Source organism: Lutra lutra, chromosome 16 (genome assembly GCF_902655055.1).
Source record: "Lutra lutra chromosome 16, mLutLut1.2, whole genome shotgun sequence".
Lineage (NCBI taxonomy): Eukaryota > Metazoa > Chordata > Mammalia > Carnivora > Mustelidae > Lutra > Lutra lutra.
The window spans coordinates 56,023,759-56,047,600 of NC_062293.1; the positions used below are offsets into that span (position 1 = coordinate 56,023,759).

At 54.0% G+C, this 23,842-nt stretch overlaps 1 protein-coding gene across 1 annotated transcript in view; it reads right to left on the minus strand.

The window, feature by feature from the left end:
- The window catches only part of SHISA6 (shisa family member 6), a 277,042-nt gene extending 253,880 nt beyond the window's left edge, over positions 1-23,162 (minus strand). Inside the window, exons 1-2 of the mRNA XM_047709207.1 lie at positions 22,519-23,162; positions 830-990 (exon numbers count right to left, since the gene is read on the minus strand). Coding sequence (XP_047565163.1) covers positions 830-990; positions 22,519-23,162 — 805 coding nt within the window. The remainder of the gene's footprint in view (positions 1-829; positions 991-22,518) is intronic.
- Positions 23,163-23,842: the final 680 nt, after the last annotated feature.

A 23,842-nucleotide genomic window follows, 5' to 3' on the forward strand; every position in this document is an offset into this window, starting at 1 on the left:
CTTTATGTCTGGGTCTGGAGCCTGGCTTGCTCTCTCCCCATGCGTCCTTAGGAAAACTGCTGAACCTTTCTGTTCCTCTTACGATAGCGGGACAATATAAGAACTTGGAAGACGGCTGCAAAGAAAAGGTAAGGAAATACACGTAGAACGTTCAGCATATCACTTGGCACAGAGCAGGATCCAAATAAATGGGAGTTCTGTTACTGCATCGCTGATGTTGTTGTGACCATTAACATCTTAGTGATCTGGCCCAAGCCACTGAATTTCACTGAGCTCCGTGTGTCCATCCATATGGCCTGCTTCGCTGCTATCGTGATGACCACTAGAACACGGCAACTCGTCATATATCCGGGGTATCTACAGAGCACGGGACGACGTCCCCCTATAATACAGACACAATCCCTATTCTCAGGAAGCACGTTCTGAGATCCCAAGGTTTGGAACTGATCGCGGCAATTTCTCATTATGTGTCTGGCATCCCGGGCAACCTAACCCACCCCGTCCCATGGGCAAGTGCATGACCACACTTCCACCACGCCCGCCACAGCCTCCTCTCGGGTAAGAGAGTACGCCAGCCACTGACTCAATCACGGCTGTCCTGAATCGTCCATTCTCCCCCCAGCCAGGACGCTCAATGGCACGGCCTCTCTGATGTCCAGCCCTCTGCAGGAGACGGTCTCCAGGCTCATTCACGCGCCCCATCTTCCACAGCACCGTGGAGTGCCACCTGCCCCCCCCACCCCCGCCAGAGCAAAACATCACCAACACCTCTACCAGAAACTCCCTCTCCGCCCACAGCAAAGACGCAAGGCCATCAGCACTCACTTACCTGGAGTCTGCTTGGCGGTGCGCACGGGGGTGTAGTGGTTTTTGGAGGATGATCGGACCGGCGTGCTCTCTTTGGGAGACGTATTGATGGCCGACATAGTTTCTCTTTCACAGTGTGCTATGGGGATTGGTCCCTGTTGTCTTAAGATGTCGGCCAGCGCCCTAAACAGAGAGGAGATCACACAGTGAGATGCACAGGGCAGGTGGACAGGACCACAGAGAGAGCTGGCTTACATCCCGGGGCCCTTTGATGGACAGAGCTATGGGAGGAGACACACACACGACACTTTGTTCTCAGGAGCCAGAGCTACGTTGGGGGCTGCTCCTGGGGCTGTGGGATTGGGGGGTGGAGGGTAGAGGATGCCATGCCTGGGGGTACAGGCATTAATGGGCAGTGATTACGGTTTCTGTATTCAATTTATATCACATGAGCCCTTTCAAAATACTGGCTACCCAAACACCCCCCCCCCCATGCCAGGCAGATATGTGCACAGCTGGCCAGCATGACGTCCCCACAGGGAAGGGCTGCCATCAGTGGCCTCATCTCCAGCAGCAGGTTATGAATAACATGGGCACGATCGCCCCTTTGAGAAACACACACCGTGTAGCACGTACTGTGTACTGGGGACCCAACACACAGATCTCGCATCAAAGAAAAGTGTGATCTACAGGGTTCCTGGAGGCTCCGTCAGTGAAGGGGCTGCTTTCGGCTTGGGTCATGATCTTGGGGTTCTGGGTTCTAGCCCCCTGCTGCATCTCTCAATGGGGAGCCTGCTTCTGCCCTCCCCCCACCACTGGTGCTTATTCTCTCTCTCTCTCAAATAAATACAAAATCTTTAAGAAGACAATGAATGAAAGGTGTGATGTAACCGCAAAGACAGGACGTACAGATAACAAGGTAAACACCCGACCACGTGGATGGTGCGGACAGTGATCGCAGCTGGAGCCGCAAAGAGGCAACGATTACAAACAGGAAGAGGAAAATACACCAACAAGGAGAGGAAGAAACAGGGATGCACAGAGCGGCTGCTGCAGCTGAAGCGGCCAAGCCCCTCCGCAAGAGACCCAGCTACCCTGACTTCGAGCAACTCATATTCACGCAACATGTCCCTTCAACCACCAAACGTGCATTCACGGCGGGCCCAGTGGGCACGTGTCACCTCAGAGCCAGAGGCAAACAGGACACAGTTCCCATCACCGAAGGGCTCACAGTTTCAGTGAAATCGCTCCGCCCCCTGGTTTCAGATGGGACTCGCTCGGCGGGGGAGCCGTGTGACCACCGTTCACGGAAAAAAACCGACACAGGCACGGGTAGTCTGAGGCTACAGAGGCGAGTGTGGACAAGCTACAGGAGACCCCCACCTCCCGGAGAAGGAAGGCCATCTCAGGGCCACGTCCCCAGTTCTGAGTGTACCCCTGTTCTGCACAAGCTAGGCAGGGACTCTTCTGGCTACTGGGGGGTCCCTGAAGTGCGGGCAAGCCGCTGCACCACCAGCCCCCCCACAACTAGCACGGCCCACCCCCAGCTTCGTTCACACTGGGACTCCGACACCCGGCACCCGCCCCCTCGCAGTCTAAAAGCGTGTCTGAGAGTGAATTGTTGCCTTCCATTATGTTGCCTCTGACATGCTGAACCTTCCAAGGAGGAGAGCATCAACCTGGCAATCTTATCATTTGCTAGCATTCATCCAGCAATTTCAGATGTTCCAAACGCTCTCCCCTGGCTGGTGTTCTCCTCCCTCCAGCTGAAAAGGGAGGAACAGAGGCATGTCAGTACCCCGCTGTTCACGGGGAGGGGCCAAGCGAAGAGGGAGAACACAGGAGCTCACCAGGCTGGGGAAGGAGGTTCCTGCAAACCCGGGGTCCAGGTCAGAGACCCGACATTCAGGGTCTGAGAAGCCCGCACCGCCCTGAAAGGTCCAGAGATCTGGGTCCTAATCCCAAATGAGCTGTCCGACTTTGGGCAGCTCCGCTAACCTCGAAAACGGAAATTTAATCTTTTCTTCCCCATCAGCAAAACAAAGGGTTTAGACTACCATGGCCCTTCTGGTGAGAGCTCTTCAAATTCCAACGTGTTATAAATATTTTCTGTATTTCTGTCACCACACATCTATGCAAGGTATCCTGTGTTCCTTCATTCCTCCGGCTAACAAAGACACTTTGCTACCATGTCCCCATGGTAAGGAAACAGGGAGCTTGAAAGTTATAACAGAAATATAGGCCAATGGACTAGAACCGAGAGCCCAGAAATAAAACTCCTATGTCTATGGCCAATTGATTTTCAACAAGGTGCCAAGACCACTCAATGAGGGAAGAGCAGTTTCCTCTACAAATAGTGCTGGGACGAGTGGAAAGCCACATGCCACAGAATGAAGTTGGACCCTTCATTCACACCACATGTAAAATTCACTCAAAGTGGATCACAGAGCTAAATATTGGATCCAAAACTACAAACTCTTCGAAGAAAGTATAAAAGTACATCTTTGTGACCTGAGGTTTGGCAGTGGTTTCGTATATGTGACACTAAAATCATGAGGAAGCAAAGAAAAAAGCAGAAATCCCAGACTCCACCAAAATAAAAATCATGCCTGCATCCAAGGGTATGATCCAGAAAAGGCAACACAACCATCAAGGAAATGGGAGAGGGGCACCTGGGTGGCTCAGTGGGTTAAGCCTCTGCCTTCGGCTCAGGTCATGATCTCAGGGTCCCGGGATCGAGCCCCACATCGGGCTCTCTGCTCAGCGGGGAGCCTGCTTCCTTCTCCCTCTCTCTCTGCCTGCCTCTCTGCCTACTTGTGATCTCCGTCTGTCAAATAAATAAATAAAATCTTTAAAAAAAGAAAATGGGAGAAAATATTTATAAATCGTATGTCTGAAAGGAGACTTATATCCAGAATATGTAAAGAACTCTTACAACTCAATAATAAAAAACACACAAGATCCAGCTTAAATATGGAGGAAGGATAGAAAAGACATTTCTCCCAAGAAGGTGCATGTGAAAAGCAGCTCTGTGTCATTAGTCATCAGGGAAATGCAAATCAAAACCATGAGAAGACGGTCGTCCAAATCTACTTAAAGAGCTCTCACCAAGAAGTTGGACAATACCAAATGTTGGCAAGGCGGTGAACTGGGAGCCTTCACTCATGGCTGCTGGGGAAGGTAAGAGGGTGCAGGCCTTTTGGTAAAGGGTTGGGCAATCCCTCAAAAGGTTAAACATAGAGTCACCCTACAGACCAGCAATTCCACTCCTAGGTAGAGACCCAGCAGAAATGAAAATACATGTCCACACAACACCTGACTATGAAGGTTCCTAGCAGCGTTACCAATAATCACTGGAAGATGGGAACAGCCCAGAAGTCCACTGACGGATGAAAGGAAAAACAAAATGTAGAATACTCAGACAATGGGTTATTTACTCTGCCTTTTTTTTTTTTTTTAGATTTCATTTATTTATTTGAGAGAGAGCAAACATGAACAGGGGTCAGAGAGAGAGGGAGAAGCAGGCTGAGCAGGGAGCCCGAGGTGGGACTCAATCCCAGGACCCCAGGATCACGACCCCAGCCAAAGGCAGATGCTTAACCGACTGAGCCACCCAGTGGCTTAGTCCCTTATTCAGCCTGAAAAAGCAATGATGTCCCAGCAGATACCGTGAAACCATTGCGCTAAGTGAAAGGCGGCAGTCAGCGAAGACCATGAGTTATGGGATTCTGTTTACAGAACATGTCCAGGTTAGGCAGACCCACAGAGACGGAAAGCAGATTTGCAGTGACCGGGGGTTGGGGGAGGGGGAAAGTGAAGAGTGATTGCTCATAAGTTCGGGGTTTCCTCTGGGGGAGATGAACATGTTCTCAAAGGCTAGCTAGACCACTCGGCGGGGAGGGGGACATCCAGAAAACACCAAACTGTACACTCTAAAATGGAATGATGAATTCTATGGCAGGTGCATTACATTTCAAAAAAGCTGGTATTCCAAAAAAAAAAAAAAGTATATATTAATTTTCTGTTTCTTGCCTCTCAAGTTTTTATAAAGACTCCCACCCCTCTGGTGCCTGTGAAGGAGGACAGGGTCTTGTGGTGAAGTACACGACGTTGGGGAGGCCAAGACTGAGCCTCCATCCGGGCTTCTCCATGGTGATTCTGTCCCTCCCCCGCCCCCCAGGAGGGGGCATTTGGCAACGTCCAGAGACATTTTTGGCAGTCACGCCTGGGAAGGGCAGTGCTCTTGGCTTCCAGTGAACAGAGGCCAAGGACGTTGCTAAACATCCCACGACACCCAGGCCAGCCCCTATAACAAAGAAGGACCACAGCCCTAAGTGTCAGCAGTGGCGAGGTTAAGAGGCCCTGAGCTACCTCCAGGCAGCACGAGGGGAAGCCAGGCTTTGATTCAGGCTCAGGGCAATCCAGCTCCCCAGATACCTAGTGAGCAGCCCGCACCAGGATCAGACACGGGGCTGGCCCGGAGATACCGAAGGGGACGTCCCCGAGGAGGGGGCCTGTGTGTTGGGACCTGGGCTGCACGCTGCCCAGAGAAAGGCGTGGAGATTGGGCCTGTCCCCATCGCTTTCAGCTCCCATTCCAGTTTCCGAGGAGATTGGCCCTGGGGCTCATCAGGCAAGGAGAGGACGCAGAAGAGATGTGATTTTCGAGTGGAGCTCCCCTCTGGAAGGCTGCGGAGGCCCCTGACACCCGTCCCCTAAGAAGCCCTGCAGGACACAGGCTCTGTGGACTCAGGGGTGGAGGGAAGACACTTTGCCGGAGACCATCAGGCTCAGTGCACAGCGCTGTGCTTGGGTCTGGCTTGTGGCCAGAGAAGGAGTTTAAACTGGGGTACAGCGAGACCGTCTCCTCGTGAAGACAGTGACTTGCCCTCTATCCTTTCCAGATGCCGGCTTGGCTGGGCTGAGCCGGGCGGCATGGCCAAGGGGGAGAGACGCACTAGAGAAGGTGTTCCTAAAGAGGCAGTCTTGCCCCGTGTGGTCCCTAATGAGGAACACGTCAGCCAGGGCCATGCTCCCGGGCCCCCCACCTTCTGGCAAGGGGAGAGGTGGCCCTAATTCCCAGGCGGTGTCCTTAGGAGTGGTGCCCTCAGGCAGCTGCCCTCATAGCCCCTTGCCTCGGCCCCCCAGCCCGTGACCTCCCTTCCTTGCTCCTGTCCCTCTGCTGCTCTCCATCTTCCATCCCCTTCTCCCCAGGGTCTTGATAAATATTATTCTAATTCTGAAACGTGCCATTCCAGTCCCACCTCATTAATCTGGATGTGCCCCAGGAAATGGGTTAGGGCCTGAGCTATTTTCCAACCACGGGAAAGAAAATCGGTCAGGGAGGGATGGGGAGGCGGGGCTTACAAGAAGAGGGTGGGCAGCCCTTTCCAGGTCCGAGAGGGGGGCAGAAGGGAGGAGAGGACAGAGGGGGACAGGCGGACAGAGGAGGGGAAAGATAGGACGAAGGAGGGCAGACAGTAAGGCAGGGACTCAGAGCCCCAGAGAGGCAGTGGGGAGGCAGAGACTGGGCTGGAGAGAAAGGGATACGGACGGACGAGGGGACAGAACCGGGCAGGGACAAGAAGGTGGAGGGAGGACAGGGGGAGTGAGGAACAAAAAGAAATTCAGAGAAATCGCTCAGAAATGACTCAGAAGGTAAGGGAGGGGGAGGGGCTCAGACAGGGGAGGAGCAATGGGAACAGGATAGGGCCAGGCCAGCAAGGACAGAGGGGGCTTCCCACCCAAGGGTGAACCCCCCCCTGCGCCCCCTGGCCCCCTACAAGCTTCTCATTTAAGGACCTGAAGAGTCTTGGGGGTGGCTGGCTGGCCCAGCTGGTAGGACACGGGACTCCTGATCTCAGGGTCGTGAATTCGAGTCCCACATTGAGCATAGAGTTTACATAATAAAATAATAATAATAATAATAATAATAATAATTTTTTTTTAAAAAGAACTTGAAGAATCTTGCTAATCATCCCAACCTCCCCACCGCCCCCCTGCCGCCACATTTGCTGCCATATCCGGGTAAGTCTAACAAAAGCATGCTTTTTTGCCTGAATTGCCCGGATCGTGGCCTTGGCTCGCCACTCCCTCTGGCACACGGATTCCTTGGCTTTCCTGGATGCGTGGCGAGCAGGGGAGAGTAAATTAACTGGGCTGCAAGTCGGAGCAGGGCAAACCGTCATATATGAGCATTCCGGCCAGGAAACTTCAGGGGTCCTCGGGAGCCACTGCATGTGTCTTCACCATCTGCATCACTGAGACACCCCTGCACGTCTGTGCCCCGCTAACGCGGTCCTACATGCCCTCGCCTGCCTGATCGGCCGTGACACCCACTCGAAGCCTGCGTGACCTCGGCAGGCAGGACTGCCCTGATTTTTAACCCAGAACTGAGGCTCGGACGGATCCTAGGGCTGGGACGTGATGGAAGAGAAATTCAAATTGGGGGCACGGGACCCGAGTCTGCGTGTCCTTCTGCTCACTGGGACCGCGGCCTGCATTGATCTCTCTGCCCTGGGCTGGGTCTGCTTGCACCAGTGAATCCGTCGGGTCTCTCCACCTGGGTCTACCAACTTAGCAAATGCCAGCTAACATCTGGGCACAGAGAAACAATCAGTAAGTGAACAATTTGGGTCAAGACTCCTGATTCACCTGCTTAAAAACCTTGGTTAATAACGCCAGCGATCCCAAGGAAATGGAAGTGCGTTTGAACACCCCAAGAGTTGAGTTGTCTGGACACCGGCGACCAGGCCTGGTCAACATTTTGACCGGCTGCCACCTGCATTCGAGAGACATGGACTCTTTCTAAAAAGGGCACGTGGTTCCCCTTGACAAGAGAGAAATAAAACCTTCGTAGCCTTTGCTTCATAACCTTGCCTGCTTGGGAAAGTCAGCAGGAACTCAAAGACTTAGGAAATGGACCACTATCATTGACTGAGGGATGACTATGTACCAGACACCCATGCCAAACTCTTACATCCCCCTATCCTCCAACCCTCAAAACAACATGATTTGGGAGACGCTATCAGAGCCATAACTAACTGCTGGGAATACGAAGACTTTGCAAGGCTAGCCATATGACCCAACAGCACACAACTAGGAGGTGGTAAATCCAGATTCTACCCATGGGTAGGTGAAAAGACAGAGGCTTCCTTTAAACCACCAGATTATCCATTCATCCATTCATTCATGCATATGCTTGTCCACCCACCCGTCCCTCCATCCACCCAGTCACATGATTTTCCACCTAACACATCCCTCCAAGGGTCTCTGAACCCAAGGTTGTAGGAGTGCTCAATGGTTAGCAGAAAAATTGGCCCAAACAGAAGCCAGCTCCCTCTCGGCTACCCATTTCTAGTGACCTCCGTGAGTCATCGACACCAGCAGCCAGAACGTTTTTACGTTGTTTTTAGAGGGCAACTGTTTTGTCCCACTGAGTCCTGAGGAGAGCACCAACATAGTTTCTTAGACCCCTTGCTCTGCACAAGGCCCTAGTGAGGAGGTAGTCTTGCTCTACCAAACCCTTGTCCTCCTACCCAGCACTCAGTCCCTGGACTCCGTGGAGTTTCTTTCTCGGGAGTTCCGAGCCCCCTAAATGCCATGGATGGGAGAAACTAAGTTCACGTAGTGTCCAGTAAGCTTTTCTCTGCCAAGGACAAGGCAAGCTGGTTCGTTTCAACCCCTAACTGTGTCTTTTTGCTTTCCGGAGGGAGAAGGAAGACATTTCTACTGTTGGATAGGTGTGATAAAAGGCCAAACGGATCAACTGCTCCATGAATAAGCTATTCTGGTTAATGCTCTTACTCCTGAGGACTAATGAGAACGCTCTTGATCTTGAAGAATTTTCTAAAAGCATTCCTGCCTAATTAAGTAGAATATACTGAATATAATTAATATATTTTTTTTAAAGAATGCAAGTTTCTTCCATGAGAGGGCCAGCAGCCTAATCTTTAGCTCTCTTTGGAGAACACTAAGCAAAATGCAGATTATTCTAGGAAAACACAGTTATTTGTGTAAAAACTGCAGGATGAACCATGAAAGGTTGTTTTTTTTCTTTTTCTTTTTCCCTCCTTAAGTAAACCTCTGACGGCTCCTTTTGTATTTCTCCTAGAAGTAGAATGCAGATATTCTAATCTGGTTAAATCCAATATTCTGGTTATCTGAGTCCCAGAGAACAGAGCTTTTGCGGGATGCTGGGAAGAGCAAGTGTCCTCTGTAACTTCCTCCTCCTACCTGTTTACTGGGCAGTCGGCGTGCCTTTAATTCTCCAAAACACGCGCTCCGGACAATCAAAGTGAATATATTTTTAATAAACACCGGCCAAGGAGAATGGCTTCATTTAGTTCTTATTTCTGGTTCTCTCACAGTCCACTTGAAAAACACAGCTGCTAGCTTTGTGTCTGCACGAGACCGCTCTCCTCATACGGAGAGGCTCCAAATGGGTGTGGAGATCTCCTTTGTTGTGGTAACAATGTTTGCGCATCTGCACTAAGCTGTTCTGGGGGTCTGAGTTGTCCCCGGGCACAATGGGAATTCATCGTGGCCAGTGAACACCGCGGGACGCAGGGAGGGAAGGCTCGGCCGGCCTGCTTTGCTTTCCAGGTAAGCTGGCCACGTTGCTCCATCCCGACAGGCACCTGTCTGGGGGCTGTGACGTGATGGTTAGCCCTGAGCCAGCTGGAGCACAGACATGCCTCCTCTGGCCGCCGCCCCCCCCCTGCCCCCGTCTGCCCCTCACAGTATGCCCACCACACTCTGCATTCCTGGCCTCATGAATCATGTGAAAATTTACCCGGGAGTGGAAAATGGGGCAGCATCAACACCATGCCTAGACTTTCTAGAAACATCTGGATCATCCGAGAACGAATCCAAGAGCTCGATGGGTCGAGGGCGTCTACCACTTCGAACTGGGGGAAAACCTAAATGCTCCCAAGATTTGTCAGCATAGCAGTGGACAGGCAGGTGACAGGAATTCATACATGTACCTGCCACCGGGGTTTTCCTTTTGTTATCTCGGCGTCCTCCTCTCGACGTGCCATAGGTGCGTGAACCGAAATCCAGGGCTGAGACCAAAGGAAGGTGGGGCAGCCTATCATGGGGGTCCTGCAGCCAGAGTTCCCAGGCGGGAATGCTGACCACTTAGTATGCTGACGATCACCAGCTACATAGGTGCCCTGCGGTTCTGTTTCCTCATTGAAAAAATAAAGCTGAAATAATAAAACCAAAAAGAAAGTCTACCTCTTCTGAGTTATCGCGGAGATTAAATGAGTTAATATTCATAGAGCACTTCAGACAGAACCCGGCAACCAGGAAGCACTATATAAATATTTGAATAATAAATAAATCCGGCGACAACCTCCTCGTGTCTGCTCAGGCACAGCCCACAGGAGCACAGCAGAAGTAAGGATGGAAGAGGGGCTTCCCGGAGGCCTGCGTCCACGGTGCCAGATGGACCAAACTCTGGCACACAACGGCCACGGGTCATCCTGGAAGGGACCACCCACGTCCCATCTTTTCGATCAGGCCTCAGGACAGGCATGCGTCTGGTCACACAGCTGTGTTCCCTGAACCCTGAACCTGGCCTCTGACAGCCAAAGTGCAAGGAAGAGTGTCAGTTCCTCTCCGCGAGGCCGTCACCAGCTGTGTTTCCGATAGACTGGGAGGAAGCTCTGAGATAGAGCTCAGCTGAAAAGCAAGGAGTTTTACTTTGTGAGCAAAACAAATCAGGACTCCAGCAGAGCCTAAAAGAGCAAATGCATCACACTAGCCAGGGAGAAGTTTGCTGCAAAGGATTCAGCTGGGCTGTTTTTGTTTTTCGTTCTTCCTATTTCCCTTTTCCTTCCTTCCTTTCTTCTTTAAGGAAAAAAAAAAGTATAAACATGACTGGCACTTCCAAACTCAACTATCTTCGCATCGACAGAACCATCAGAAGAGTGGGGTCCACGTAGAGACCACCCAACGTCCTCCCCATTTTCATTACTTACGCCAGCCCTTCGTTCAACCCCATTAAGTAAGCACCTGCCTGTGCCAGGCACTGCTCCAGGCATAAAATACAGGTGTGAACGAGACAAGCAAACACACGTGTCGTCCTGATATCCTGGTCGGGGGGACGGACAGATGCCTAGCCCTGGAGACCCACCAATTTCCCAAAAGGAATCTTCAGACATTTGCAAGGCACCCAAATGACCGAGACCTGCATGTTGCTGGGGAAAATGTCACCTGGGGGTTCTGCTAGAGATTTATAAGCCCATTTTGATGTGAACCACCCTCGCACGGGTACAAACACTTGAATGCATGTCCCATGAGGAACAGACACATAGCTAGGGAAATTTGTCCAAGGAAAAGGGAGACTGAAGGGGGCATGCCCTTGCCATCTCCATAGAGAAAGAAGACTTCTTGTCTTCCAGAAGAAAGGATATATTTCCTATGGGTTGTTCCACTGGAGACGCCTCATGCCAAGAAGTCGATGTTGGCTCCCCATAAGAATTAACGAGAATTACGTCCTCAGAACCTAATGGATCACTCCAGGAACAGAGGGAGCCCAGGTCTCGATGCACATGTATGTGAGGACCAAAAGAGCTCCCAAGTCCCCTTCACCCAAGAGATGGTGTGAGCTTAAGATGCTAAAGTCAAGCCATCACACCATTCTTACCTGAAGGGAGTGTACAAGAAAAATGCATTTTCTCCCAGGACATTTGATGTACGGATGTACATTCTGCTTGCCTCAACCTCCCGGGTGGCTGAGACCAGAATGGGGCCAGAGAAGAACACAGCTCCACAACTTGGTGGCCCCCATCCCACAGCCAGGCTGACAGACCAAAGTCTGTCAAGTCAGGGCCAAGGAACTCACCCAAGGGCATGGCGACAGAAAGTGACCCAAGGTGGGATTAGCCTGCCTCTTATCTCAGCTCCCAGGAAACCCTGGGTTCCTAACCCCCCATGTCCAAGGGCTCATCCCAGGGCAAGAGGGAATGAGGAGAACCTTCTGGGTTGTGGGAGGACCCCCTGCAGAGTTTGCAACGCCGGAAGAGAGAGAGTTTCTAGATTCTAAAAACTCAGGGCAATACAAAAAAAAAAAAAAAAAAAAAAAGAAAGAAACAACAAGAGGGGCAATTATCAGGAGCCCCCAGGTAGGGAATTAAAAAGGGAATTTGAAGCAGCCTATGGTCAAGCATCCCCAATATACTTAATCCCAATCAGTGAAACAGGCATGGAAATTCAAAAACACTTTAAAGGAAATGCATTCTTATTACTCCCTGGGCCATTGCATGATTACAAACTAGGCTAGGAAAAACAACAACAAAACAAAACCCAAAAAATTGATCTTTGTGGAGCTGGAGAGCTACTTCATTGACTAGATAAGAATGATTGGTAATTAGCATGCCAACCGTCTAGGAAGAGCCTGCTTGAAAAATCTGTACTACCGCATGGTCTCTGTGCCCTGCGCAATCTTTGCAGTCTTGTCTGAGCTATTAATCTGTTCATGGCAGATTTTTATCAGATAGAGGAAAGAAAAACAACGTCACCCAGGTCCGATTTGGATACACGCGGAATTAGCAGAGTCTCAGTCGAAGCCGTTTAATGAAGTTACAGCAGGACGAGTTCAAGAAGGAGAGCCGGAGGGAGAGAGAGCAAAGGGACCCAACCCAACAGAAGTGAAGAGGATCCAAAAAAGCAGGACAGGTAGGAGAAATGCATCATCCCCTGGGAAAGTTCGAGCAAACTTCTCGGGATGCAGTCAAAAAAGACACAGAGGGCCGGCTGCTAGCTCAATCAGGAAGAAACCTGATTCTTCCATGGGGCTCCAGGCAGCCCCAGTGCCTGGGAGGCGGGGACTGATGCCCATTCTTACCCAACCCCTAGGGATGACAGCAAGGGTCTGCAGTCCCAAGACCTCCAAAGGGAAGGGAAGGGTGAGCTCTGGAACCCACGCTCAGGCACCACTTAAAATTAACAGCCACTCCCCTGCAAGCCCTCTTGGGTTCAAATCCCTCCTCACTGGGGCAGCAAGACCAAAGGAAGATCCAAGAGGGGACACGGCGGAAAGCATCCTTCCCAGAAGAGGACATTTGGCTAAGGGAGCCGCGAATATGTCCAGAGGACAGATGTCCTAAGTAATGAGACTTTAATACCGGAGCTAATGGGAACAGTACACAAGACCAAATGCCAAAAAAGCAAGGAATAATGAGTGTTTGGGAAACGCGCAGAAAGCAGTGACTCCTCTCTCCCAAACGCCCGGGGAGCAGGGCCAAGGTTGTAGCCACCCAGCACCTGGTTGGAACTTGGCCTTCATGGTCTCGAGGTGGGGATAGTCAGTGGGCGTGAGCAAGGAGGAACAAGTGTTCTCCTGTTCCTCTGACCCGAATGGGTCTGAGCCGGGATGGGGACTGGAAATGGTGTCCAGGAACCTTCCTCTCCCTGGAGAAAGCTAGGGAAATTGTTCCTACACCCGCCTCAGTCGGGTGAGTACCCCCCTCCATCAGGGATCCTGCCCTGGGCGCCACAGGCCAGGGAGTGTGAGCCGCACAACTGACCACCACCACAGCCGTGACCACCACCACTGACCAGGACAACAGAAGTTTGGGAGTAAAGGCCAGGGTGCTGAGGGCTCCCTGGGGTGCCTTCCTTAAAGCATGCCTTTCTGAACAGGGGACTCCAGGTCACAAGAAGCAGAGAAACACCTGATAAGAAGGAGGAATTAGGAGACCCGGCTGGAAGACTTAAAACAGGGAAAGTGCAGGACCAGAGCGGCAAGCAGCAGTGAGTCGGGCAAAACTCTGCCTGGTGTGCCCTGTGCTACGTATTATAAATGGGGCAGGGAGAGGGCAGTGACAAATGGAACTGCTTGGGAACTGCAGGTCCCGGTAATTAGAACTGGGAATGGCCCGAGGTCCATCCCCTCTCCCCCAGATCACTTCCTCTCCCCAGCGCCTCTATTACTCTTCAGAGCTGGACTCGTGCAGAACTGCCCTGGGGTTGGGGGAGGCTGAGGGGGAGGATGGGTTTCTGCCAATAACGGTAAAGGATTGTTGTTTTTGTTGTTGGCGTTCCTCCATGGAATCGGGGTGTTTTGCTTCACTTTTGTTTTTTCGCATTTTCTTTGTGTTGCCTTCACCATCGTCCGCCAATGTGATCCATTCTTGAAAACAAGGCTTTGCACTGCCCTGGTGGCCTCAGGCCCTGCAGGCAATGCAAGCGAGGCCACCAGCCCGGTTCTGTGGCACCCTGATCTGCAGGGCATGAGAAATGCCCTCATTTCTCACCACGATAACCCGTGCCAGGGCACGGTCAGAGGCCTCTTTGCTTTCTCAAGGAATCGGAGCATCACTGACCTGTTTACATCTGGGGCGGTGGGAGCCAGCTGCCCCCCCCATAGAGATAGAGACTGGCCATGTTCTAGCTGTGTGACCTTAGGCAAGTTACTAAGCCTCTCTGAGCTGATTTCCTCCTCCGTGCAATGGGCACTTATCCCCAGAGGGTGAAGGAAGGATGCAGTAAGACAGTTTATGTCCAGTACATAGTAGGGTTCCAGGCACAGAGGAAGCCCTGGAGACTGAGAGCTCTGGTCAGCCTCTCCCTACCACCCTCCCTGTTTCATCCAGGTGACCTTGAGCCGTGCTCGCACTGAGGCCTCTGGCCCTCCTCAAGGCCGGCTTTCTGCAGGTGCACAGAAGACGGAGTTGTGTAAGCTTCCGGGAAACAGACCTTCTCCCATCTTCATCTTTGAGCAGAGGAAGGGGGCTTCCCAGCCACAGAGCAGGGCTGACCCCCCAGGGTCCAACAAGAGTGCCCATTAGGGGGTGTGCGGGGACCAGAGGCTGTGCCCTGGTGCGCATGCACTCTGGGAGAAGGGGCCAGGGGGAGTGCAGTTCATGTAGGAATCCAGGCACCATGGTCAGGGGCAGCCCCACCTCCCTGCGTGTGCAAACACTTCCACCTGTCCAAGGGCTGTGTGGCCCCAGCGGGGACCTGACGCAAATGCCAGATTGCGGAGGTGATGGCATCCACACGGACAGATGGGAGGGCGCAGAGACCCTCCAGCTCTGACCCCAAGCCTGGCCGCACGCATCCCCAAGAATTTGGGTCCCTCTACCCTCAGAATCAAATTAAAAATCTAAATTGAGTTGTCTACTTATCTCATGAAAAAATGTGGGACATTCTTTTTTTTTTGGTTCTCCCTCTCTGAGCAGTTATTTGAACTTTCTTCCCTGCATGTTCGAGTGCTTTCTTTCCCCAGGGCCTCCACTGTCTGCTGGGACATGCTGATAGGACATGAGGCTGATTTGGGGAAGGCTGGTCATACCCTCCTGCATGCAGCGTGGTCTCTGCAAAGTGGCCCCCATGGCCACCGGGTTCGGCTTTACAAGGCTGCCGTTCCTTACTGGAATGCCTCCTCTGGGCCCGACCTCTGGGGACAGCGGCCACGAGGCTCCCAGGAGGGCAGGTCTCATTACTGGAGGCGCCCTTTGTGTCTGCGAATGACTGGCCGATCACCGACTCCATTCATTGGCCTCAGCCCGGTGACTCATCGCTGCTTACAAGAATCACATCTACCCCAAGAGGATAAAAATCTGTGCCGTTTGGGAGAGTAGAGATGACATGCCTTGGGCTCCAAGAACACTTCCAGGAGGAACCGTGGCAACGGTTTTCTGGAGAAGAGGGAGCCTGGGACCTGCCAAGGTGACTGCTTGGAAGGAGGACATATTAGGATAGGAACGTCCTGGCTCTTTCAAAGTTAGGATCGGGCGCATTGTAGGAGAGGGGTCCCAAATTGCCTGCCATCAAGAGGAATGTCACAGAATGGCCGGACCTAAATCTCCAGCTTCATTAGCCATCCTTCTAGAAGCTTCTCTGGACCCCTCACCTTGTATCCACTCTGTCCCTGTGGGGTCATGGCCCATCCCTGGGAATAGGCAAGGGCTGGCAGCAGTGAGCATGCCTCTGGGACTCACAGAGCTGTCATATATTCGGGGAGCCACCCTAGAGGACAAAGGGGAAATCCCCCCCAACATTGGGCCCACAGGGCACCTGGAGGTCTCTGGTGGTCTCTGGCAAAACTGAAACTCATTGAACCTGGTAGGTTTTAGCGTTCCCCCCACCCACACACCCCATTTCTGGGAGAGAGAGAAAGCATTCAGAGCCCACATTCTGAATTACAGAGGTCGGCCCACAGTTTTCCTTGGTGGCCCTTTCCCATGGTTCACAACTTTCTGGCCTTTTTTGCACTCCCTCTCTTCCGGGCTCTGCATTCCTCTGATCCTGTTAAAGGATGGTGCTTCAATCAGGTCATCGCCCTCTGCAAAGGGATCTGGAGAAAACTGCAAGGGGACTGGGGAAGACGGACAGAAATCATTTTAGGGGATGGTCAAACTGAATGAGGAAGGACCAAAGCAATGTACGGAAAGGAGAGAGGCTAGAAGTCCATCACTCACTCCTCCAAACATCTGGGAAGTTATCTGGTTGCGACCCAGAGACAGGTGCATTAAGTGAAGCCATCATGGGTGCTCAACGCAGGAGACCGGGCTGGGCCACACCTCGCCAGGAAAGTGGGCGGGGCCCAGACCCAGGGCGGGGCCCAGACCCAGCCCCGCCCTCAGCTTCCGGGTCTAGGCGCCCCCCCTCCACCCCCCACGCTAGCTGGGAACCCCCTGGCATTGTGATCTGGCCTCCCTGGGCATCCCCTGGCCTGTAAAATCAGGAAATTAGGCTACATGACTGGCCTGTAATAAAAATTCTACAATTCTATAATGATGACAAAATAATAAAACGTATGGTTGGCCCTTGAGCAAGGCAGGGGTTAGCGGCGACAACCCCCTCGTGCAGCTGAAAATCCAAGGATAATTTCTGACTCCCCCAAAGCTTAACTACTACTAACAGCATACTGTTGAGCCTGACCTTCCCAATAACACGGCAGCCAACCCACACATATACTCTATTCTTACAGTAAACCAAGCTAGAGAGAAGAAAATGGTAAGAAAAAACCCGTTTACTGTTCTGTGCTGAATTTATTTAAAAAAAAATCTGAGGGTGCCTGGCTGACTCAGTTGGGAGAGCATGTGACTCTTGATCTCAGGGTTGTGAGTTCAAGCCTCACATCAGACATAGAGCCTACGTTTAAAAAAAAAAGCATAATAAAACTATAAAAAAAAAAATCTGTGTATAAGGGGACCCGCACAGTTCAAACCGGTGCTGTTCCAGGGTCACCTGTATTACTCTGCCTTTTCAGGACAATCTGGTCTCACTTCTAAAGATAAAAGAACAGACAGGGGGAGCAATCATCTTGAAGGGGTGTGAAATAAGCCTGATCAAGGCCAAGGGACAGAGACCCTCTGAGGGTTTTTGGGTAAATCCCTTACACCAAGCCCTCTTCCCTGTTCCCAATACCAACGAGAAACAGGAGGTCAGAGATGTGACTCAGGGAAAAACAATGGGCTGGATGGAGTTTCCCAAAACAGAGGGAAGAGAGGGAGAAAAAAAGAATCACATCAGAAGGTATTTAAAAAACAAATTAAACCCAGGTTCTAATACGGTCCCTTCCCCATCGCCCATCTGATACATGTCACCGGCAAGCTCGCAAGGCAATTTTGTGGTTCTGCAGGATGGACGTCGTCCAGGGATAAAATCAAGATGGCAAGACAAGATGCACCTGAGTTCGCCATAATCTTAAAAGCAGGTTACGCAGCACGTTACACGGGGCGCGGTGGCAAAGAGGGAGGTGAGGGGGTGACATCCCACGGCCAGCGGCTGGCCGTCCCTTCCAGCCCGTGGTGGGGATTCGCACTCTATGGAAAGGCAGCCGGAAGTTAAGATCTAAGAGCAATCGATCCTGCCAGGCCCTGGAGAAATCGGGGAGTGCAAGGGGGAAGGACAAAGCCTCCTCTGGTGTAGCTCCCTTCTACTCTGGGTCTTCGGTGGGCATGTCTAACCTCTTTCCATCAGCTCGCTTCTTCAGCTGTCCGAACCCCTGGATCAGAATCAACAGCCAAATCAATCTGATCTCATTAAAAGAGGTTGAAAACAGTGAGTTGGACTTTTCCTCCACCTGGGGCTTGGCAGTCTAGCACTGGGGGGCAAACTCTTGGTATCTTAGCAGTGGATTCCTCCCGAGGAACGCGCTCAGAGCCTGGGGTCAGCGGTGGGTGGGGACGGGAGACACATGCACGTGCCTTCTGGGCTGGCGCGGGGTGGGAGAGGACCAGAAGACAGCAGAGCAACAGACCAGGCGGAACTGTCAGCACGCCAGATTCTGGAAAAGCAGTGTGCACGGCTGACCTGCGAAATCCAGAATGAACTCTGCCGCCCTTCTGTGTCCAAGGTACCACCTTACAGGCTTAGGTTATGTGGTTTGAGACATACCTCGCCCCCCAGCAGGTGACCAGGGCTCCTCCGTGGAATCGAAGGCATATTCATGTAGCCCAGGACCTGGGCACCACATCTACTTCTCACCCCATTACCTCCCTCCTTTCGCCATTTTTGCCTCCTCCTGTCTTCTGGGTGTCCTTCCCTAACCCCTCTTCCATAACCTCCTTAAATTCCTTTACAATTTCCCTGCTTTCCCTGCACGCAATTTTTTTCCCCTCCAAGGCAACAGAAAACAAGCAATGTTCAGACCTTCAGTCCAAGGCAAGATTTTTTCCCCCTGTCCTTCCAACTGCTCTATTTGAAGGAAAAAACAAGTTGACTCTCTATTTAGATCAATTCATTATAGTGAGCTCACAGTGCTCCAAGAAATGGGAGCGTTTGGGGAATGCTGGGACAATTCATTGCCTGCAGATTCGGGAAGAACATTCACGAAATCAGCCGGCAGAGGGGTCTTGCTATTGCAAAGACGTGGTCAGGCAGCAGGCAAGGGGCCTCTCTGGATTTCTAGAGGGAGAGAAGGTGGAACAGAGTGTTCTCTTGATTCCTCTAGAAACAAGCAGAGGAGCTCAAAGACAAAGGAGCCTCCCGATGACTGTCAGGTCGCTTCCTGACACTTTTCCTTTATTGCTGGCCCCATCTGCTCAGGTTCTCCTGCCCACAACCCTGAGCATATGACCCCCCCACCCCAAATTCCTCCATCCCCTCCATTCCTGCAGAGTGGGAGGACCCAAGGCATCCCTGACTCCACCAACTACATCCATAGGTCCCTAAGAGCTCTCCGCCCCAGCTGCTAGGTAGCTACTTAAAATTTAAAAAAAAAAAAAAAAAGGCAGACTTTCTCGCTTGGAGAGTCTCCTCTCCAGGACACTAATGAATCAACTCCGGGTGAGGAGGAGGGGAGGGTTTGAACGTGAGATGGCTCCTAGAGGGGGCCTGTTGCCTGGGTGGAAGTGCTTGCCCCAGGGAGAACATCACAGCCCCTTGTTGAATAAACAGCCCCAGGAAGCAAAGCAGAAACTGCTGGGGCTCGGGGGCATGCCTGTGGTTTATGAGCTTGAACCTCAGCTGGGGGAAGGTGAACAGGAAGGTGAGGTAGCGACCTGGGGCGGGGGGAAACAGGGCCATGGCTGGGGAAAGGTGGGCACCCCCTAGTCCAGTGGCTCCCCAGACCCAGAGCAGCCTTTGGTCCCCCTGGCCGCCCATCTCTTCCTCCCCTCTGGGGTCCAGCTGAGCTGGTGTTGGTATCACTGGAGAGCTGAGAGTTTCCCCTACAGACACTGACTCCGCACACAGAAACAGGATGGCAGGGTCTAATCACTTCTGGAAAAGACTAAATCTGTTCTTCCCTGTGGGGGCCGGAGCAGTGAAAGGAAGCCGGGCTCCAAAGAATGTGTGCCATGGGCGAGCGGAGGGCTGGCCCGCCCGGGGACACCAGGAGGAGGCAGGTGGCTGATCTTGGGGTGGCATCCTCCTCCTCCACCCCGTCTAACCCTCCCACAAACATCCCTTAGGATGATGACCCGGTCCTCCTCCCTCGGACCCAGCCCCTGCCCACCCCGCTCCCGTCTTCAGAGAGAGGATCACACTGGAATAAATCCTTCACCTTTCCAGAAAGGAAATGTCTCTGCTGAACTATTTCAAGGCATAGGGAACCACACACACAGCCCACTTCCTCCGCGGACCCCCCTGGAGAGGGTACATCCTTTCTCCTCCCCCATCCCCTCCCTAGGAAAAACTCATAAGCTAGGACTCGTTCTCTCTTCCCATTTCTCTACTCCGGTTCCCAACCAGACTCTCTGCACGGAAACCCCCCCAACCCCACCACCAGAATGACAAGCGGTGACCTCTCAAGTGTGAGCGAGTTGGGATGTGTCCTGGGAACACATCCAGGGGTTGGGGAGCAGCACCCTGCCATGTGTATGCTCAGCCAGACATACCCGGGGAGGGGAGAGGTCGAGGTGGGATGCTTTGGTGCCTGAGTCACCCAGAATTGGATGCTGAGCTTCCCACCCACCCAACCCCACCACCCCCCCTCCCCCGCCCTGCCCAAGGTCATCATGGAGTGTCTGGAGGGAGGGCTCAGGCTCTGCCCCCTTTCCCCCAAAACAGAGACAGGCATTGTCCCTCACCAAACAGGCCCCAGTATGTTGGTTTCCAAAGCACCCAGCAGGCAAAGCTACAGCTGCTCGCAGAGAAGCTGTGAACTGAATAAAATCAGGAGGTGAATTTGAGAGAGAAACATCCCACGTTAACATCACAGTCTCAGGCTGAACTCAGCTCCCTTCCACAATTACCTTCCTTCCCGACCCCAGAGGGAAACTGCTCCAACACCATCACCAGTCCCTGAGCCTCACACCTGTACACAAACAAGTTATCCTAGTCCGGGGTTGGGGGGGCCGGGCTTGCCATGATGGAGAGGGGAGAAAACACCCCAAGGAACAGTGACACGTTCAGGGTCACAAACCAGCAGAACAGAGGCCAGCACCAGCATCCAAAGACCATCACCAGTATCCTCCCAGGGGATGATAAATACATGCAGTAGGGGGGTATGAGGGCAGGGTAGGGGGCAGCCCAGAAAAGAAAGAAACCAGAGCAAGGGAATGTGGGATGAGTGGCCAGGAGCCCAGGAAAAGGCACCTGGAGGTAGGCAGAGGAAGGACCGAGTACAACTGCTTCTGGAAGGTGCCTGCCCACAGGCTATGACTTCTCTGCTTTCCAAGGTGAGCCACGAGGGAGAACCCTTCACCAGACCAGACCCCAAGGAGATACGGACTGCCCGCATCCCATTTCTCACAATTCCTCCACCCATGCCCGGGACCAGCCAGGCACAGACTCACTACCTAAAAGATAAGATGTTGGGGGGGGTGGGGAATGGGGGACAGTGGCCCCTTAGGGTGATGAGTGAGGAATTATACACAGGTCTGCTTTTGGAAACACACAGTTCTGATACCCAAGTATGTATGTCACTATTGAAATACCCACACGTCGTGCGTTTGACTCAATAAAACCTGCCAGGGAGTATCATCTTTTCTCAACATCTTCAAAGGAAGAAAAAAAAAATCATGCCCAGAAATTTCTATCTGCCTTTCTCTCTCTTCATCAAGGTACGGCTGATTAATGTCCACAGCGGCAAGGGAAGAAGGCATTCAGGCCGAAAGAATAGAAATGAGTTTCAGCTGTGTGGTTCTGGGTGGGGGTCTGCTTGGCACACGCAGAAGCAGGACTGGTCTGGGGGAGGGGGTCCTGGTTACCCAGGCAGGGCTCACACCCCGTGCCAAAAATGGAGGCATGTCCTGGGGCAGGATTTGTTCCCTGAAAGACTCTGCTGAACCAGGTCCAGCCATTCATCATCACGAGGGGACTGGAAGCTGAGCTAACTTTGCCTCCTCTGGGTGCAACGGTCCCTGACTTGGGGAGAGAGGCTGGTTTCCAGTTCTCTGGGCTCTGACTTCCCTAAGGACTCCCTGGGAGCCAGGGCCCTGGGGTGGGAGGCAGTCAGGATGGGACTGTGCTTTGCCGTATTTCGAGCTCTTGCCATAAGTTTCCCGGGGAGGCTGCCCCCATCACCGCCCCCCCCCCCAAATGTAAGCTGTAAAAGCTGTCCACCGGGCTTAACACAGCAAGCCTGTTAACTCAGCATTCTGCCAACGGGGTTTGAAAGACCAAGTCCTCCAGTCTCGGCAGGAAAATAAGCATCCCACTTGGGCAAGGAGGCAGTGAAGAGACACCATCTGCTCTTGGTCAACATGGAATGGAGAAATTTTTTACCCCTTCTTACTGGGGAAGGCGTCCCTTCCATACCACCCCCCACCCCGTCCCCACATGGGGAACACCCAGCTTATACTAAATCACTTGATACTCCCTCCTGTAAGGTTCCAACATTGTTCACGATCCTAGACGGAAGAGGATGTGCTGGTTAGACTCAGAAAGCCAAAGCCAAGAGAAGCCTACCCCAAAGTGCCCACTTGCCCTGAAAACTGAACCCCGGACCCCACCCCATCCCCCATCCAGGGTTATGGAATTCATAAGATCCCAGGCTCAAACTTGGGGGACCCCACTGATCCTTACTCTGCCCCGTAACTCCCCTACCACCAAAGCATGCATTCTGGACTCTGAAGAAAGGGTGGAAATAAGAAAGCTGTGATTTATCTGCACGTCAAGGAAGCAAGTGAGGGAGAAACTGGTCTCAGAGTCAGAGCGACTTGGTGGCGCCGAGTGTGAAGCAGACCGGGATGCACGTTAAGAGGGGCGAGGCTCAGCGGGAGGCTGGGGACCCGGACCCGGGGCACCTGGGGACTGGGGACCCGGGGACCGGCCGGGGCGGCCGCTCGCACGCACACTCTCTCACCTGTGGATGTTCATCTCCCGCGGAGGGCGGTGGGCCTTGTCATAGGAGACCTTGGCGAAGACGCCAGCCACGATGACGAAGGCGATAACCCCGCAGGTGATGTAGACGGTGAAGTTGGTCTTGTCCTTCTCCGGGTCGTACTTGTTCTCGGGCCCCGGCGACACCACCTTGGTGCTGGGCGTCTGCACCCACACGGGGCTCTGGTAGTTGGTGCACTGGCGCTGGTCCAGCTTCTCGTGGCGCTTCTTGCAGCAGAAGCGGTAGTAGCAGGTGCCGCAGCAGTACAGGTAGCCGCTCTCGCTGTTGTTGCACTCGAACTCCTTGTCGTACTGGCCGCTCACGTCGTAGTAGCCCCAGCACGTCTCGTAGGTGACGGCCGCGCTGGCAGCTGCCACCGCCGCCGCGGGCTGTCCCCGCCGGCTCCCCGCCTCCGGTCCGCCGGGCGCCCGGGCGGCAGTGCCGTTCAGCTCGCGGCCGCCCCGGGCCAGGGCACCCCCGGGCCGCCGGCCCCCGACGGCAGCGGCGCCGGCGCTCAGGGTCCGGTTGGCGGCGCGGCCGCGGGCGCCGCGGGCGCCGGGCAGCAGGTGCAGGGACTCCAGCGAGAGTAGCAGCAGCAGCAGCAGCAGGAGGCGCCGCAGCGCCATGGCGGGGCCGGGCGGGAGGGCGCGGGCAGGCTTCCGCGGCAGGCCGCTCCCCGGCCGCCGGGCTCCGAGGGCGGCGGCGCGGGCCGGGCTGGCGGCGCGGGCGGTCAGCGGCGCCGGGGCGATGGCGCCATCGAGGTGCGGGCGGCGGCGGCGGCGGCGGCGGCGCGCGGTGCGCACGGACCGGCCCGGCGCGGGCTGCTCGGGCGCTCACGCTGCGCGCCGGGTCCGCGCTCCCCCTGCGGGATCGGCGCGCCTCCCGGGCAGCCCCATCCCCCGCCGGCGGCGGCGCGGCTCAGGCGGGACCCGAAGCGCGGCTCCCGGCGGCGGCGGCAGCGGCGGCGGTGGCAGCGGCGTGGTCCCGTCCGGGCGGGTCCTGCGGGACAAGACGGGGAGCCGGTCACGGGGCGGGGCGGGGCGGGGGGCGGGGGGCGGGCGGGGAGGGAGCGCGCAGCCTTCGAGGAGCTGGGCTCGGGGCCGGAGGGGCGCGGAGCCCGCGGAGAGACTGGGCCCGGGGACCCTGCGCGCGGGCCACCGAGGGCGCACGGGCCGCCGGCCCCGCAGCGCGCTCCCGCCGCGGGCTGACTCCCCGGGACGGAGCGGGCTGCAGCGGGGGGCGCGCGGCGGCCGGCCCTCACTCACTCACTCACCATGCCGGGCTGCGACTGCAGAGGCGGCGGCGG